Raw genomic sequence first — 17663 nt, forward strand, 5'->3', positions numbered from 1 at the left:
ACGCTACGCGCATGAAGGTCATTACAGGCACAAGTCGGCCCGTTCTTCCAAGCTCTGTGTCAGGCGCTTGCACCGCCATGCTGCCGCACGACAGGGGTGGCGTCGGCACTGAAAATCTGCCCTCACGTGAGGATCGCCGTGGCGGGGAACCTGGAACACTTCCCTAGCTGCTGCCTTGCGGGGCAGGGCTTGGTCTGCAGACAGGAACACGACGCGTCAAGCGGAGAATTAATTTACGATAGAGAAAAAAAAAAGAGAAGAACACGACGCATAATGTCCAACGTTGATGCGTACCATGTCGATGCAGTAAAACACCAAGGTGAGGATGCACTGCAGCAACAAGCCATCTTCCCTTTTCTTAAACTTCCTCGGGAGCTCAGAGATCATGTACGCACTTCACCTCTATCTATCATCCGTGCACACACACACCCATATCCTGCCGTATAACTAACAAGGCAGATAGATATATGACTATGCCTTTGCCACTCAAAACCACCGTTGCCAGCGGCCCATTGAGCGGCGCAATCTAAAGTACTTCCAGCCCAGTGCCGCTGCCATTCTTCTCATAACCCGCCATGACTACTTCCTCCTCAACCGCCAAGTCGCCCGTGAGGCGCTCGAGGTACTCTTCAAGCACCACACTGTCTATCTCAGTTGTGGACCCTTCGTACTCAAGACTCTGTTCGAAAAGATCGAAGAACCAAATGGCCCTGGCAGACAATGGCTCAAGTGGCTGAAAAAGATACACCTGGACTGGGAGACACTCCCCAACCTACGCAACTATCCCCCCGAGCGAGATGAGGCCCGAGTCGATGACTACTGGGAGCACGACCAAGTCCAAGTCGACGTCGACTACATCCGCGGCGCATACTACAACGCCCACTATGATGAATACGACCACGAAGGCCAACACTACGATGACAACTTGTACGACCCCCCAAACATGCCTCTATACCCTTCTTTCCGCCACCACACCCCCTCTCAACCCCCCAACGCAAACGACCCCTTTGGCCTCTCAACCCACTACCCCTTCATCGACCCCAACCGCGATCCAGCACAGGAAGCCTCAGCCGCAGACATATCCAGCAAACTTGACCTCCTCGTCTCCCTTGAAGTAACACCCTTATTCACCTACCTCTCTTCCCCTTCCTTCACCCTAACCAGTATAACCCTCCCCTTGGCCTTTATATCCCGCGAGTCGTACCACCACCGCCACCTCTCCCGCCCGGGCTACGCGCTCCCCGTGAAAATCCGCTACTGGATCCAAGTCTGTGTGCATGCACTACTTATGCTCGTTGCTCCACGTGCACTCGGCTGTGCTGGCGACTCGACGAGTCTCCAAGAAGTGCGTGTCCGCTACGCACCCACAGATATCTGGGCATCCATGGAACCAACGGATGATCTAGTGCGTATGGTAGATGAAGGCGTGTGGTTCGACGCTCCCGACGAGGGTCAGGAAGATGAGCGCCAGGGCCAGGGCGAAGCGTTTCGTGCCGTGTGGGAGGGCATGAAAGCGCGGATTCCGGTTGAGCATCGGAAAGAGCTGGGTAAGCGCTGGGGTCTGCGTGCCTCGGTCTCGTTTGTGCCTTGGGATGGCGAGATTGATAATGGCAGGGTTGGTGATGAGCTCGACGTCGTGTTTACGAGGGAGGATTCTGCCCGATAATTATGCCGAGAGGTCTTGAGATGGTGATTCATTTATTTTCACTCGCGAGGTCAATGTATGCATGTGGAAGAGAGAAAGAGAGAGAGAGAGGAAATTGTACAACTAAATAACTAACAAGTTTTTTTTTTCTTTCCCCGAGTTAAAAAAAAATAAAAATAAAAATAGACAATAGTAGAGGCATAATAGCCAACAACTCTTTCATTCTCAAGTTGAGGTCTTAGTATGGAAAAAGGTACATGTTTCCCCCCCCCCCCTCTCTCTCTCTCTCTCGGACCGTTTTCATCTGCATGTCATTGTTGCCAAAAAAAATTGCCTACAACACTTCCCCTCTTTCTTTCTCCCTTTTGCTTAAGACACAGCGACTTACACATCTGTTCTATCACAAAACAGCCAATCGCATGTAAAGACACACACACGCACAGACACGAACCCGAGGTTTCACCCTAGGTATCGATCGAAATAGACGAGAAGAAAGGAAGACTAATGTTACATTTCAAGATGTCTTTACAATCTCTCTTGTTTACGCCGCCACCGTCGCCCACAATCCCGCATCATTAGAGGGGTGAAAGTGTGGGGGAGGCATCTGTTAATACACACACACGAAAAAAAGAGAGGTCTTTCATGGCATACCCCTCTCTCCCCCAATCTTCATCCCTAAAAAAAAACGAAAAAACAGCCTGAGAGAAGACGAAGAAAAAAAAGACAGATGCAAGCCAACCAGCAAAAATCCGTCGGGAGCATTCGACCGAGGAAAAGAGAAGACCGAAAAAAGGTGTAAAAAAAAGCTAGACCTTTTTTTTTCCCTTTTGTCCTTTCTTTGTTTTTTTCTTTAAAAGTCCCAGAAAGACTTGTCAGCCGTCTTACGCCCGCCCATGCCATCACCCTCGGTCTTAATGCCGGCCTGCTTACCCGTAGGCTCTTTCTTGGCGGGGCTCTCGTCGAACAGGGACCAGGCAGCCTCGGTGCCCTTGCGCCCGCCCATGCCGTTGCCGGCAATGTTGATGCCGCGGTTCTCGGGCGAATCGGCGTGCGTGCCCCAGTGTGTCTTCATGGAGCTGCGCACTGCTTGGCTCGACTTGACATTTTCTTTCTTGCCTGCCACAGGGCTGTCGTCGGTCGTGTTGGTGACGTGGTCGTCGTAGAGGCCTTGGCCCTTGTTGCCCTGTTTGCCCTTTACGGGGCGTGCACGCTGGCCTTCCGGTGTGCCGTCGTCGTTGAATTCAAAGTGCGCATCTGCGTCAGGGCGGGCCTTGTGGACTATTGGGCGGCGGACGGGCGAGACATCGTCCTATAGTGGAGACATGTTAGCATCTTGTTTTTCCTTTCCAATGACGAGCAGAGATGGAGATGCAGCCTCTATCTCTGCCTAACAAAACAAACTAACCTCATCATCGCTCCAGCCAAAGTGTCGAACGGCCTGGGGGTGAGTTTTGGGCTTGGCCTTGTCGGGTGTAGCAAAGTCGTCAAAGTCCCAATGCGCAGAGTTCTTGGTACGGAGCTGGTTCTGCCTTGGTCGTAGTGCCTCCGGGGCCTTTGGCGTCTCCTCACCGTCACCAAACTGGAAGTGGTCGTACTTCTTTGAGTTTGTCTTGACACTCGAGGGCGCACTGGTGACCGATTCATCGTCGTCTTCATCAAACAGGCGGTTGGGCTTGTAGTTCTTTCCAGCGCCTGATTTGGCTTGGATCTTCTGTGATGGCGTAGGCGAACCACCCTCGGCGGCAGCGAACAACTCGGAGTACTCGCGTGGTGGAGGTTTGGCAGACTGCGCGCGGGGTGCTCCAGGCTGGCCTGTGTAGGATGGCTCTTCTTCAGTCTCGCGTGGCGCAAACAGCGAGAGCGACGCGTGCGGGTCATTCATGGCATTGCTTGTCGACCTCTGCGAACGCGAGGAAATGGAAACCTCATCTGCGCCGCGAGAAGCGGAAGTTGTTGGGCGCGACGAAGCCGCAGACTCGGGCTGAGAAGCAGAGGCGTTGCTGGATATCAAACGGATCTGTTCGCTGGCGTCCCGAATAGGCCAGTTGCGCGATCGCGCGCCGATGACGTCGATCTGCTTGAGGAGCGAGCCCTGGTCCCAGTACTGGCGAATCTGTGTGATCTTGCCTGCGTGATCGAAGTGGACCACGTGAACCTGTTCGTGTCAGTATTGGTGAATCGCGTGGGTAAGAGCCAATGCATACCATGGGGAACGTGGCGGTTCGGTCTGCAACAAAGTTGTCGTCTAGGCCTGGGAGATATGCGCCGCCGCCGTTGCTGAACTCAACGGTCGTCTCCACATCAACGCTCAGGGCGCGACTGCCCTCGACGGCGTCGAGGATGTTCTGCTTTGTCTTCTTCAACAGCTTCTCCTGGACCGACAGGTGCTTGATGATAGCCGTTGCATCGCTGATGCTAGTTGTGGTAGAGACGTAATGAAGAGATGCGTTCTCAGCCAGCGCGCCGGTCGAGGGCGTGGCCAGAAATCTGGCATACGTGTCGCGGAGCGTCATGACGCCTTTTTTGGTTGTTGCTGTATGCTAATTTCTGTTGTGTATGGATGATGGATGGCTGCTGGCGCAGTGGCGGCTTCTGGCGGGGCGCGATGGGGGGGGGGGGGTTTGGTGGTACAGATGTTTGTGTGTAAACAAGCAGAAGCCAGGCGCGCGCGCAACTAAGTACCTATGTATGGATTGAGACAGTGGAGATGGTGAAAGGGGAAAGCATAACAATTACGGGCAGGCCAGGACCGTACGGCCCGCAGCAGCCCCAGCAGCCCCCGGCTTCTCATCTCAGCAGTCTGTTGTTGCTGCAGGGGCACTCCCGCCGTTGCAGACACGCCCCACCTCCAACAGCCACCAAGACCAAGACGGACTGCGGAGATCCACGTGGATAACTATGTCATGCAGCTAGCTATGATGCTACAGAACTATAATCCATCTCCACTAACACTCTTCTTGCTCTTTGCCATTTGGCCTTGTTTTCTCGACTTGGGAGGGCACAATTGCCATCTGCTTACGTCTCTTCTCGGTAATGTCCACAAACGGCGTGTTTCAGATCGCTTTGATGTGCCCGTACAATCTCGGATGCCTGAGCGCTGATTTCGCTTTCCCCGCCAATGCTTTTTCTTTTAGGGGCACACAACACCTGGCCAGCACACGAGCTACTGGAGATGTTCTTCATTTATTGGGTGCGCTTGACATTGACAAGCAGGTCTCTCCTTGTCAATAGCACTATCTTGCTTCTACCCAAGCCTGTCACAGCACACCACCTAGACCAACCCAACTGTAAAGGGGTATATTTGATGCAAAACCACGTCCGCCATCAAGTAGAAGTTGGAACACTCAATTTCCCACGAACAAAGAATAGGAAAGTCGTGTTCGTCCAAGACAAACAGTGTAGCCTTTACCCCACGCTAGACCACGCTTGTACCATCTAGTCGTCCGAGCCATCCTCGGGCAGATTCCTCAGCACGTCTTCCACAATCCTAATCAGCTCGTCCACATCTGGGCGTTCACTTGGTTCCAGTCTCAAGCACTTCCTGACCACCTCCTTTACGCTGTCTGAGATGGCATCCTCGGGATTGGCCTTTTGCTTGCCCCTTTGTATACCTTCGTCTGGGAACCTCCAGTCTCCACCCAGCACACAAATACTTAAACTGCCTCCAGTCTCGTCTGATCGTGCTTCGAAAGGACTCTTGCCTACAAGACACGCGTATAATGTGCAACCTAGCGACCATATGTCCACTTTGGTATCAATGACGGAGCCAGTCTTGACATCAAACAGCTCAGGTGCGCGATAAGGCATTGTCGAGTGTTCAGCAGCAGTATCCTGGACTTGCAGAGCAAGAGAGCGCGATGTGATGGGTGTTGGTGAAGGCGCGAGGGAGCCAAGATCCATTAGGATGGGTGTCTTGCCGTCATCATCTATCATAATGTTTCCTGGTGTATCTGTTAGTCTTCGCGATTCAACCACGCATGAGACGATCCACGTACCTGGCTTAATATCCCTGTGCGCGTATGCCCTCTCTCCGCCAGGCGCAATGCCTTCGTGTGCCGCTGTGACCTCAGACTCCTCAAGCAGCCCTTCGGCTTCTTGCTCGTCATCTTCGTCGTGGTCGCGATTCCGTCTGCTTGGACGCATCTCCATACTCTCCGCGGCCTCTGCGTCGGCCCTCTTAGCGTCTCTTCTGACTTTCTTCGCTTTCCCCTCACTTGCCCCACCTCCGGGTCCTCCTTTGACCTTGTATTGATGCATCGCCTTGAGAGCTTTACAAACGCCCAGGAATAGCTCCATCAGCCTGCGTTCCGGGAACTTTGTGTGGTTGACCAGGTTCGCATTGATCATGTCTTGTAGGTTGCCGCGGCGGTAGTATGGAAGGAGGATGTAGACAGTCTTTGCAGACGGGTCTGATTTGTCGGTCTCGACGGAGTAGTCGATCGAGTGAATGATGTTCGGGTGTGGCGCAAAGAGTGAATATGCCTCAACCTCTTTCAGCGCAAGACTGACGCTTTCTTGTCCAAAAGGACATCTTATCTTCTTCAGCGCAAGCAGCTGCTGATTTGAATTGTCTTGTACCAGGTACACATATGAGAAACCACCCTGCGTCGAGATAAGTTAATTGAACCCAAGTTCAACCGCGCCCTGTAAACTTACCTCACCCAGCAACCGCAGTATCTTGAAGCTTCGACTATTGACTTTCAGTTGAGGTGAGCTTGGAAAGCAAACCATGCAGTTTGTGAAAGAATAGACAAAGTCGAGAAAGTATGTGCCTAGTGACCCCATGGTTGCAGTTGTTGCAGCTGCGATACTCTCTGTTTGCCAGCTATCAACAACTTTCGGGGCGCGATACTAGCGTAGAGACCGGACGCGCGGTCGATGGACAGGGCTTCGGTTGGACACCACACCGCGAATATTGCGAAACTATTGTAAATGCCGGTTACAGTCGTGGAAATTGCGAAGACGGTGTTGCTTGCTGAGACAAGGCGCAACGGTGCTCGGAGAAGCTGACGACGTGGTTTGTCCGAGATGCGCCAAGGGTGTGGCTGTGAACTCGTAGCTCACGTCGCGCTTCTGGAGGCTCGAAACCCCCTCCGGTCAATGCCCCACAGATTTGAGCCGCTCAATATGGCTGACATGTGAGTACCGCAGAACACACAGCTTTAAATCAATTTAGAATTAATATATTTTTGATGTAATTTGTGATCCTTCCATCTTACGTAAGATCCATCGGGCGTATAGCTCAGTGGTAGAGCGCCCGCTTTGCATCAAGCAAAGTTGCGGGAGGTCTGGATTTCGATCATCCATCCGTCCAATGTCGTGGACCAACGAGTGTTCGTTGATTTCTTTTTTTGCTCAACCTCTCCCCACTCCACATACTATCTATTGATATATTTTTGCTCAATGGGTTTAGTCTACTTGAATGTGAATGACACCTATCTTCTAATGTAGTGCTATGTTTCATATTCAGCTCGATCAATCAGAGCACTCAAATTTCAATGGGGTTCAGGGATGAAATGCATGTTCGCATCTCATAACCCAACGGATATTGAAAAAAAGCACAACTAGAGATATCGTCGTGTTGGACAAGCATATTGCTGCCAATGTTTTGGACGAGTAAGAGCTGATGCCCTTTCAGATCACATGTACGTAAGTCAGGAACCCCGCAAGATAGGAGACATGCTATTCCGCCATTGTAGCTAGTATGCTCATACTTAAGCCCACCGGATTGAAGCAACCCACCAGATCTCATATCGCTCAACGCCTACGAATAAGCACCACAGATACCAGCAAGCCAACCATCAGAAACCCAGACGCTGTACCACCATGACCACCCCTCTCGCCGGCCTCCTCAAGCTCCCTCTCGAACTCCGCCAACAAATCTACCACTACGTCCTCGTCCCAACCCTCGAAAATCGCACACTCGAAATGACCATCTATTATAAAAACTACACCTACAAACTAGAAGGCTTGGAACCAATCCAGAGCTTGATCTTCACGAACCGCCTCATCAACCACGAATCCCTCCACTACTGCTTCACGCACTTCATCTTCCACCTCGACAACAATCGCTACTCTGTTCTGGACATGATGAACCATTTCTACCTAAAGATCGGCAAACGAATGCGGATGCTGGTTCGGTATATTGTGATCCCGCGGTTCGGCGTTGACATTGTGTTTTCCAGGGGTGGGTACCAGCATAAGAGTTCTGAGAAGCTACCCAATATATACAAGGGATTGGTGACGGATATGCATTTAATGTTTAGCATGCTGAGACGCTTTAAGGCGCTGGAGGAGGTGCACTTTGGGTTGTATTTTGTCGAGGTGAGGAGGAATAAGGAGATTAATCCTGGGGTTATGCGGGTTGATAATCGTGATGGGAAGAGGGAAGAGCCTGGAACGGAGGAGATGTGGGATTCGCATATCATGGAGGTGTTTGAGAAGGCAAAAAGATGGTGGCCTACAGAGAAGATTGGGATTTGGTGGGAACAGTTACCACAAGGTGTTTCTAGTGCGGAATCACTGCGGCTTCAGGAACATGCTTTGCAGCAGTTGAGGGCAAGGGCTGCACCTGTTCAAGTTGAACTCGTAACTCCATCGCCAAGCTCGTGGACAATCCGCCATTAATAGCGAACGGATTGCAGAGATAGTATCTCTTTTTCTCCATATGTTTCGAATTTAATACTCGTCATCAATTCCAGCCTCCTTTTCAGCCTTTTTCCTCTCCTCATTCATATCCCAGAACCACCCATGCGTCACAAGATCCGCCTCGTTGTGCACATCTTTCCCATTCCACGGTTTAGGAGCCAAAATGTAATGGACATTCTTGACCTCCTCATCTCTCCAAATAGAATCATGAACGCCCTTCCAGCGTAGAGTCTTTAGTGCATTGTACACATACGGCAGTCCAACCCATCGACCGCGGAAGAGATCAGAAAGTAGTGACTGATCAGCAAAAGCGTAGTCTGCTGTTTGGGGCTTGTCCAGGGTTTTCAGGATAAGTTCGTATACTGCTTTGCTTGGATTGACGACCTGGAGACCGCCGTTCATGTACTGAAGTCCAGTGGTGCAGGGAGCTCCAGTTGTTTGCGCCTCATCCGGTTTACCGTGTTGATGTGTATAGGCGCAATTTTCAGGAACCCTGGTGCACATTTAGTAACTTCGATCTTCATAACGCCGCGTAGTACCAAAGGATTGGTGGATGTGTGTTGAGAAGATCAAAACCTACCAATCACTAGGATAATGTGCCCTCTTCAAGGGATTGCACACACATGCATGCGAAGCTGCAAAGACCCTGTTACCCTTGCCTTCAAGGGCAGGAGAATCGAGTTTGATAGTCATCAGTTCGTCCATGTTGCGCATGACAAGCATGTCACTGTCTAGCTGGACGATTCGCTCAAACTCTGTCAGGCCGAAAGGAACCATCTTGGTCCAACAGTCGTAGAACCGTGGGTCATTGCTGTAATCGTTTCCAGCAGACGGCAGGAGGTAAGGGACGTGCCGCTTGCGAATGCCGCGGCGGTCGAGTGCCTCATGAGCTTCGGTTGGTAGTTCATCCGTATACAATACGACGAGCGGGTAGAGAGATTTGGAGCGTTTCAGTGAGTAGTCAAGTGTTAGGAGACCCGTCAGATAGGCTGTATTTGTGAGGAGTGTTGTCCAGACTGTTTGTTGTAAGCATAGTGCATGATGTGTTGGTTGCTTTGTCAGGTTATGCTGTGTGGCTTACCTCGGGGTGGGTGGTCGCCCACTGGTGTGTCCACGCTAGTAGCTGAAGGTGCCATAATCTCAACGGTTGGAATGAAGCTCCGATCGGGTTTCTCAGACTGCGACGTTAGCTCACTCTTGTGATATATGCCTTACAAGAGGGGTGCCGCTGTACTTACCCAGGACTAGCATTAATATGATATCACTTGGCATCAGTTCGGGCGATGATCAGGCATACTTACCTTAGTACCAAATCGGTAAAATGGTGTGATAACCCGACGCTAGCTTGCCTCTAGAGGAGATGGGTATTCATGTAACCGGTGAATGCATGCAAAGACGACAGGGGTATCGAATTCCGAAGGATAACCCTATGATGGTGTGCGAACCATAAAAAGCAAATCCTATGAAACAAGTAGTAGAACAAAGAGGTCTTGTTCATGACATTGCACACACGAAGTACAACCAAACATTAAATTCAAACTATGAGCTCGATGAACAGCCCGTCATACATTATAAATCCAACTACGCCAAGATCGGTACGCAGGCATGTTCTCGGACTATCTATATATTGTAGCATCGTTCTGTTACTATTCGCCTGATCGGGCAAGGAATTAGACACGGGACTTTGCATTAGTCCATGCAAGCTACAATCTTTTTTTTCTTTGGCCAAATTGCAAGTTGAAGCAATCGCATACACACATGAGACGATTTCGTGTCATCAAACACACCGGAGTACGTACCGGTGCCCTTGGCAAGCTGGCATTAATGATCAACACAATGACTATATGCGTCTGCTGCAAGAAGGACAATCACGTTTTCTCAAGGCTCTTTCTTTGAAGACCCCGCACCAGTAGTTCAAACGTGAGTCGGTCCGATTCCAGAATGCCTTCGGGTGAAAAGTGCTCGACGCGTCATGGTTTAGAGGCGGGAAGATTCAGTGACTTATCTCTGTGATGTACCGAGGCTTATCCGTTCGGAAAGTTAAATCGGAGTTGACAAGAGTAGTAGCTGGCGGAGATATCACTAATGCACATAAGATCTCTGTAGTTGCCCTGATTTCACTGTGACTTGAGCTTCACATGCTTGTTTTCTCGCTCACTGCTGTCTCGACCCCTAGCTCCCAAAATCCGCGCAATTTGCTTACAAAAAGACGAAATCACAATGGCCGAGCCACATCGATGGTACGTCAAGAGATGATACCCAGCAAAAAACAACAGCAACCTCCCTACTCAATGATTTCCCAGTCCATGTCTTCACTCAAGGAATAGAAGAGTGAATGATTCATGAATCGCAAGCATAAAATTACTATAATTACATCCAACTCAACTCAATCTCTCAACGCCCAATAACACCCCAGTAATCCGGATTTTCTTCCTTTCCACCAACCACCAGGTATATAATCCTACCACACAACCTCACAACCTTCCTTAGCAGATCTACTCCTCATCATCCTCTTCCTCCTCACTATCTTCCTCCATCCCTTCCGCAGCCTCAACTTGGAATGTAGGCGCCTGATCAACACCCAGATAACTGTCACTTACAAGGTAAAGCGTCAATTCATGGCTACCCGGCTTCTCGAGCGTAAACTCGAGCACCGTCTCGAGCTTGCGTAGAATAGGTACTTTCTTAATAGCAAGCAGCGTGCGCTCCTTCTGGTCACCAAGCACAAGCCACCAGCTCTCCGTCTTATCAGCAGGGTAAAACGGAGCGTGCACTTCGGTCTTGGGCTCCTCGTCTTCTTCGAGGTTGCGCGTGACGCGGACTTTGAGTTGGGTGGGCGTATTGGAAGCGATGTTTTCGGGGTCAACGAGTTGGTGCTCGAGCTCGACGTTGGGGTAGAAGTTGTTTGTGAAGTTTGCAATGTCAGCGAGCTGGCGTTGGTCGACGTTGAGGGCGGAGATGAGTTGCTTGTAGTCTGGGTTTTCGTCTTCGTCCATGGCATTGATGAAGTCATCGACGTCGTTAATGCCGAATTTTTGCGCGGCCTTGATGGTGTCGGCGTCGAAGTGTGGAATTTGCTTGAGGGGAGAGTCCTTTTGCCACATTGCTTGGACGACCATTTGGGAGAGCTCCATGGCGGACATGGCGTTGAGATGTGCTTCCGAGGAGAGGACGTCGACACTGGCGCTGAGAATGGTAAGAACCTTTCGCAAGACAGTCTCCTGGTCCTTGGCCAGGTCAATAGGCAGCTGCATGCGCGAGAAGTGAGCTTGGAGAAGGACAAAGGCCTTGAAGTGTGGCGTCTCGAAGTTTGGCTCTTGCATCTTGAATGGAACACGGTCGTAGATGCGCTGGAGGATGTGGTCTTCGTGTCGTCGGATCTGGATATCCTCAAACTCTGTGGCAGCAGTGATGATCTCCAGGACGCCCTTCAAGCTCGTTCTACCATTCAGCGACATCATGAGTGTCTGCATCGTAATGAACGAAATGTTGTAGTACGCTGCAATCATGCATGGGTTGAGTGGTGTGATAGCATCCTCGTCCTCGTCATGCTCAATGAGGTTGGCATCCGTCAACTCCTTGAGGGTTTGCTCGACCATGTCGGACAAGTGCGCACTGAGTCCTTCATGAGAAGTGTCATGAAGGTTGTAGTAGCTAGGGTTGGCGAGTAGGCGGCGGTAGAAGTATGTGTATGTCGACCAGTCAACGGCTTCCTGTGTGGACTCGATTGTCTTTGCGCTGATTTCCGCGACAAATGCATCGTGGAGGTAGTCATGGAGGTAACTCTCAATGGGCAGCGCCTCGTTCAAGAACTTCTTGTAGTATTCGCGCTTTACCGCAGGCAGCATGAGCACACCCTTGGCTGACTTGTCCAGTCCAACTCTGCCAGCCTTGCCAAACATCTGCAGAATATCGCTGATGGGGTAGTCGACATATCTGTGTTCACGTCCCTCGTAGAACTGGGTACCTTGGACGACAACAAGATGGGCACTGCTATCAATCTCCCAGCAAGAGTCTCGCGAAACGATCATGACCTGGATAGCACCGACCTTGAACAGGTGCTGGACAGCCCGCTTGTCGAACGAGTTGAGAGCCTCATGGAAGTAACCAATACCATGAGAAAGCGAAGTTGCAAGCGCTTGCTCATTGATCTTCTCGAGGATGGGTTGGATCTCCGACAGGTCAACATTGAGGAAACGGTCTTCATCATCATCCGCAATGCACGCGTTGAAGAGGTCAGCAGCAGAGTTGCGGGCTTGCTTCCTGTTCGGAACGAAGACCATAGCTGGCTTATCGGGTGACATTTGCGTGATGGCAGAGTATGTCGGTCTCGCCATGGCCATCATCAGAGATGGGAAATGGGGAATAGTGAACGACTGGATCTTGAGCTCGAGCGGTACAGCTCGAATAGCTGGACTGAAGTTGTAGATGGTGTGCTTGTTTGCGCCTATCCACTCACCAATGTCTCGTGCATTTGATAAAGAGACGCTCAGTCCGACAATACGCAGCTTTGACTCGAGCTGAGTCGCCATAGCTTGCATACGAGAGACAACAATCTCGTACACATGACCGTTGGATCCGCCAAGCATGTGCAATTCATCAGCGATCAACAACGACACAGACTGCACGTTCTTTCGGCGCTGCCATTGACGGGAGAGGGAGTCCCACTGAGAAGGTGTAGCCAAAATGAGGTCACCCTTCTCAAGGAGTCGCAGATCTGCTGTAGTTTCGCCAGTAAGCTTGACAACATCCTTACCTCCAGAGAGACCCGACAACCGCTCATTCCAGTTCTTGTACTGATTGTTAACAAGTTCCTGGAACGGCGCTAGGTAAACGATACGGCCTTCGTCACCGGAGCCCCAGTGTCGCAAAATGGCGAATTCAGCACAGATAGTCTTTCCAATACCAGTCGAAGCACCAATGAGTGCGTTGTCGTCTGTGGTGTAGAGGGTGTTGAAAGTTTGTGTCTGAACCTTGTTGAAGCGACCGATGTTCTCATACAAGCCCATGTATTCTTTCCTCTTCAGAGCAGAGACAGGCAGTGGCTGCAAGTCCAGGACAGGCGTATGAGCAGGGAATTTCGCCGGCAGGATGAGCTTCTGGAATGAGACAGCGAGCTTGGTCTCGGAAGCCATCCATCGATCAGAGAGGACTGTGATGAAATAGTTTGGCGGCATTGGCTCGTCAATGGGTACTGTGATCTCGAGCAGATGCTCATTGACGTCGCCATCAGCATAATCACGACGGAGAATGAAGGTATCGTGGAACAGAACTTGTTCACCATCGCAGTCTTCAACCAGAATCCAAAATGCTTCAGACGTTCCGTGAAGCTCATTATCCCAAACAAAGTCTGGTCGAATGGTGAGCTCCAAACGAAGCAGTGATCTGGTCACTGGACGTGGTGTTGCTTCAATCTGGAGTCGGGGGAACTTCTCAACCAGACCACAGACGAGCCTGCCTGCCTTGGGCATACCAAGCAACTCGCCCATGCTGGGTGGATCAAGGCCAAAGTAGCTCGACCAGCTGACATCAATGCGCTCTGCTTTCTGCACAATGTCCCTGGGGCAAGTGGGGAACTGTCGCAGAGGAGTCATGGTAGGCCACATGCGCTTCTCGGCCATCTTGCACATGTCAAGAGCCAACTTGGCAACTTGCGACCAACCCTTCTTGAGACAAATTTCAAAGATTGCGCGAAGAATACGTCCAGCCGACTGTGTAACGTAGACCAAATCTGCCATGAGCGCCAAACCTTCGAGCTTGAGACGAGAGATGTAAGCCTGGAGAAGAACATTGATCTTGGCTTGAGGCTCTTCCACACCCTCCTTGACAGGGATGGGAACTTTTCCAAGCAGCTTAGCAAGCTCCAACTTCTCGTCTTGACGAACGGGAATGTACTTGAACTCCTCGCTCAGTGCAAACACTCGGAAAAGCTCAATCGCACTGATACCAGGCTGAACGTGCATGTTGTAAGTAGCCATGGAGTTATGGGTGATGTAGTAGTGGGAGGCAATTCTTCCAAGTTCGGTGGGGTTAAGAGCTCCAGTCTTCCTGTCGTACTTGATAAGACTGCACTTTTCAAGAACGTGCGCAGCTGCGTGGATAAGATCTACTCGTCTTTGCTCCAAAACCGTATCGTTCTCGTACTCGGGGCCTACCCGGTACAAAGCTGGCGACCGAAGCATTCGAACAAAGAGGTATGTGTAGCCAAGCCAGTCTACAGCTTCATCTCTGCTCCGGACGTTGCCCAGAACAATCTCGGCATTAAGGTTGTCTGCAAGTTTACTGATGAGTTGCGACTCGATAGGCAACTGCTGGTTGAGCAGTGACAGGTAGTACTGAATCTCAGACTGTGTAGTGATGATGATACCCTCTCCATATGTATCGTATTGAGGTCGACCAGCACGACCAAGCATTTGCAGAACATCTTGTGGACTCAATTCAACCCAGCTACCCTTCTCGGGAGAGTAGATCTGTGTTCCCTTGATGATGACTGTATGCGCTGGCAAGTTGACACCCCAAGCCAAGGTTGCTGTACACACCAAGACTTGGATTGAACCATCAGCAAAGAGATCTTCTACAGAGGTACGGTCCGCTCGCGACATTCCAGCGTGATGGATACCAAATCCATAGGGCATGACATCCTTGAGATCGGCGTTCTGTATCGACTCGGACTCTTCCCTTAGAATTTCACGACTAGCAGCGTCTGATCGGAGAATCTTGCCTATAGTCTCCTCTTCAAGGGCCTTGTCACGAATGTACTTGGCAGTCTTTGCAGTTTCCTTTCGCGAATGTACAAAGATAAGCATCTGGTTGCGGTGCTCGCCGACTTGTTCGAGAACTTTAGTGTAGCAGACATCGTTCATGGTCTTCAGTTGCTTGATAGCCTTCTTGTCTGTAACACCGATGAACTCTTGCTTCAGGGGACACGGCCTGAAGGTACCGTCGAAATGGAACAGTCCCTTGTCGGGATCTACACGAAGGAAACTCGCAACATCGCGGTAGTTGGGAAGAGTAGCACTCAAACCTACAATGCGTACGTGATCACCAGTCTGCTCGCTATGCCGAAGAGTTCTGCTGACAATGCTCTCAATGACTGGACCACGATCATCGTGAAGAAGATGGATTTCGTCAATACAGATGAGGCGGACGAGATTAATGTAACTTGTGTCGGTGGCCTTACGAGTAATGACGTCGTACTTCTCAGGAGTGGTGACAATGATCTGGGTCTCTGCGATTTGCTGCTTGGTAAGTTGACGGTCACCAGTAAGCTCAGAAACCTTGATACCATATGGTTCAAGACGCTTGCCAAAGTTACCGACCTGTTCCGCAACCAAAGCCTTGAGCGGAGCAATGTAGATGATCTTGAAGTCATCAAGGGCGATTTCTCCTGTCGTGGGGTTGCGGTGTTTGCCAATCTCTCGCAACATGGTCAGCATGGCAACGTTGGTCTTTCCGGAACCAGTGGGAGCACAAATCAGCATGTTGCCATCGTCATTGAAGGCGGTCGGGAAACACTTTGTCTGGATACGGTTAAGTGACTTCGAGTTACCGAAACCAGGGCGTGCCCAGTCTGGAAGTTCGGAGGTTGGCATCAGTGGTGGTTCGTTGGGGTCACGCTTCGCCTTTGGTGCAGGGACGTGAATCTCTTCATATCCCTTGAATTGACGTCTTGTTGAACCTTGAGGCAGCTTGACGCTCGCATTCGTCATGAGATGGTTACCTTGATCAAACACGATGTTGTCCAAGTTCACAAGTCGGCTTGATGGTTGTAGACCGCCAACAATGCCCTCTGGTTTGGCGTCGGCCATTTCGACGTCGTTCGACACCTCGGGAAGACTGATGTCTTTGAGGTTGAACTTCATCTTTCCTGTGCCAGCACCCTCTTCTGCCTTGATGCCCGTTTCTCGTGCGCGCAGCTCTTGCAGGATTTGTTGCTGGCCGGCAGCCTTCATCTCCCGCTCAACAGCCGTTCGCTCGTCATTATCTTCCGCGGCGCGTCGCCACCTTGTAACCCAAACGACCCTATCACGGTTGAGAACAAGTTTGGCGACCAGCTCGTGATGTTCATAATCAAAGAGATCCATGAGGTCGTTCTCAATCTCACGCAGCTCCTTCTCTTCACCGTCTTCCGAGACTCCCGCAAGAAACTTCAGCGCTTCCTGTGTCTTCTCTTGCTGTATATGCGCATCCTCGTAGATCTGTCCAATCTGCCGTTGTAACCAGTATGCGTCGATCTCGTGTGCGGGAATGAGCTGGTCTGCGCCGTTTTTGCGATCCGAAATGGCTGTGTCGCCCTGTATTATCGTCTCCTCGGTGTCCGCAAAACCTGCGTCCTTTGAATCGTCGCCTCCGATTTGTTCTATCGGCGCTTCTGCCTCATCCTCTTCATCCGAACTGTCGGCATCACGCACTTCGAAAGTCTGAGGGCCGTCTTCGTCCTCCTCTTCATCATCGAAGACGACAGCTACACCCTGGTTGTCGCCATTGTCTGCGCCATCTCCATCCGCCATCTCCTCATCGCCTCCTTCCTCGTCATCTTGCGCGTCGTAATCCGTAATCTTCTTGCCAAGGTTCACAAGCTCGTTGAACTCCTTTGCGCCCATAGAAGTACCCAAGAGATCGTCCACCTCCTTCTTCTTGTCAAAGTCCTTCATAGAGTCATCCTTGAGGTATTCCAGAACTTGATCGGCCGCACTTCGCGTGGTCGCAGGATCGACATCGCCGAGAGCTCGGCTCACAATGGTCGTAATGAGTTCGAAAGTTTGGCGAGTAGCAGGTGTCCGTGGCTTGTATGTAAGGCCTTCGATGTTCAGGTCGGCGGTAGCAATAGCTCCAAAAGTGCTTGTGCCATCGTCCCGTTTCCTCTTGCGTTGCTCTCTCTCCAGGACATCGCCACCCTCCCCGAGATTGCCTCGCTCAACACCAGGCCCCTTGAGCTTCTTAGTTTGCGCACTTGCACTGTCACGCGCAGTACGCGCGCCCATGTCGCGGATGTTGATGCGGCCTGCGAGCGACTCGGGGTCACCAGTGTGCTCGTCCGGTCGGCGGGACGTAAATCGTCTGTCGGCCTGCAGGACCAAATTCGACATGGCCGCATATTTGAACTGCGCGAGGTTGTTTTGATCTTTCGACATGGTGGTGGTGGGTATCGTGGTATTGCGCGGCTTGCGCTTTTGGTATCGTCTTCTCGAGCTGTCTACACGCGAGATATAATAAAATACACGACGAAAGAACGAGTCGCCGTCCTGTCAAGATCAAACGAAAGAAAAGAGTTGTCCGATTGAGTGTGGTCGGGCTGTGGACACGCCCTGGTGGTGGATGTAAATGAGCGGCGGCGGAATCTCGAAAAGTTCAATGATGGAGCTTCCAA

At 51.1% G+C, this 17663-nt stretch overlaps 6 protein-coding genes across 6 annotated transcripts; 2 read left to right on the forward strand and 4 right to left on the reverse strand.

Annotated features, from left to right (window-relative positions):
* Positions 1 to 273: 273 nt before the first annotated feature.
* Positions 274 to 1666, forward strand: COCVIDRAFT_19196 (hypothetical protein; the record flags this gene model as incomplete). The annotated part of the gene is made up of 2 exons (XM_014697288.1): positions 274 to 387; positions 464 to 1666. 2 exons carry the CDS (start codon positions 274 to 276, stop codon positions 1664 to 1666), a joined length of 1317 nt encoding a protein of 438 aa, XP_014552774.1.
* Positions 1667 to 2495: 829 nt separating this feature from the next.
* COCVIDRAFT_109354 (hypothetical protein) lies at positions 2496 to 4158 on the reverse strand (the record flags this gene model as incomplete). The annotated part of the gene is made up of 3 exons (XM_014697302.1): positions 2496 to 2954; positions 3051 to 3800; positions 3850 to 4158. 3 exons carry the CDS (start codon positions 4156 to 4158, stop codon positions 2496 to 2498), a joined length of 1518 nt encoding a protein of 505 aa, XP_014552788.1.
* Positions 4159 to 5080: 922 nt separating this feature from the next.
* Positions 5081 to 6430, reverse strand: COCVIDRAFT_41082 (hypothetical protein; the record flags this gene model as incomplete). Its single annotated transcript, XM_014697303.1, has 3 exons — positions 5081 to 5586; positions 5641 to 6247; positions 6302 to 6430. 3 exons carry the CDS (start codon positions 6428 to 6430, stop codon positions 5081 to 5083), a joined length of 1242 nt encoding a protein of 413 aa, XP_014552789.1.
* Positions 6431 to 7271: 841 nt separating this feature from the next.
* COCVIDRAFT_41083 (hypothetical protein) lies at positions 7272 to 8272 on the forward strand (the record flags this gene model as incomplete). The annotated part of the gene is made up of 2 exons (XM_014697304.1): positions 7272 to 7294; positions 7429 to 8272. The coding sequence occupies 2 exons, from the start codon at positions 7272 to 7274 to the stop codon at positions 8270 to 8272; spliced, it is 867 nt and encodes a 288-aa protein (XP_014552790.1).
* Positions 8273 to 8323: 51 nt separating this feature from the next.
* On the reverse strand, positions 8324 to 9429 carry COCVIDRAFT_29878 (glycosyltransferase family 8 protein; the record flags this gene model as incomplete). The annotated part of the gene is made up of 3 exons (XM_014697305.1): positions 8324 to 8786; positions 8874 to 9309; positions 9375 to 9429. The coding sequence occupies 3 exons, from the start codon at positions 9427 to 9429 to the stop codon at positions 8324 to 8326; spliced, it is 954 nt and encodes a 317-aa protein (XP_014552791.1).
* Positions 9430 to 10788: 1359 nt separating this feature from the next.
* On the reverse strand, positions 10789 to 17427 carry COCVIDRAFT_29879 (hypothetical protein; the record flags this gene model as incomplete). The annotated part of the gene is made up of 1 exon (XM_014697306.1): positions 10789 to 17427. One exon carries the CDS (start codon positions 17425 to 17427, stop codon positions 10789 to 10791), a length of 6639 nt encoding a protein of 2212 aa, XP_014552792.1.
* Between the last annotated feature and the right edge of the window lie 236 nt (positions 17428 to 17663).

The sequence above is a fragment of the Bipolaris victoriae genome (assembly GCF_000527765.1).
Source record: "Bipolaris victoriae FI3 unplaced genomic scaffold scaffold_101, whole genome shotgun sequence".
Lineage (NCBI taxonomy): Eukaryota > Fungi > Ascomycota > Dothideomycetes > Pleosporales > Pleosporaceae > Bipolaris > Bipolaris victoriae.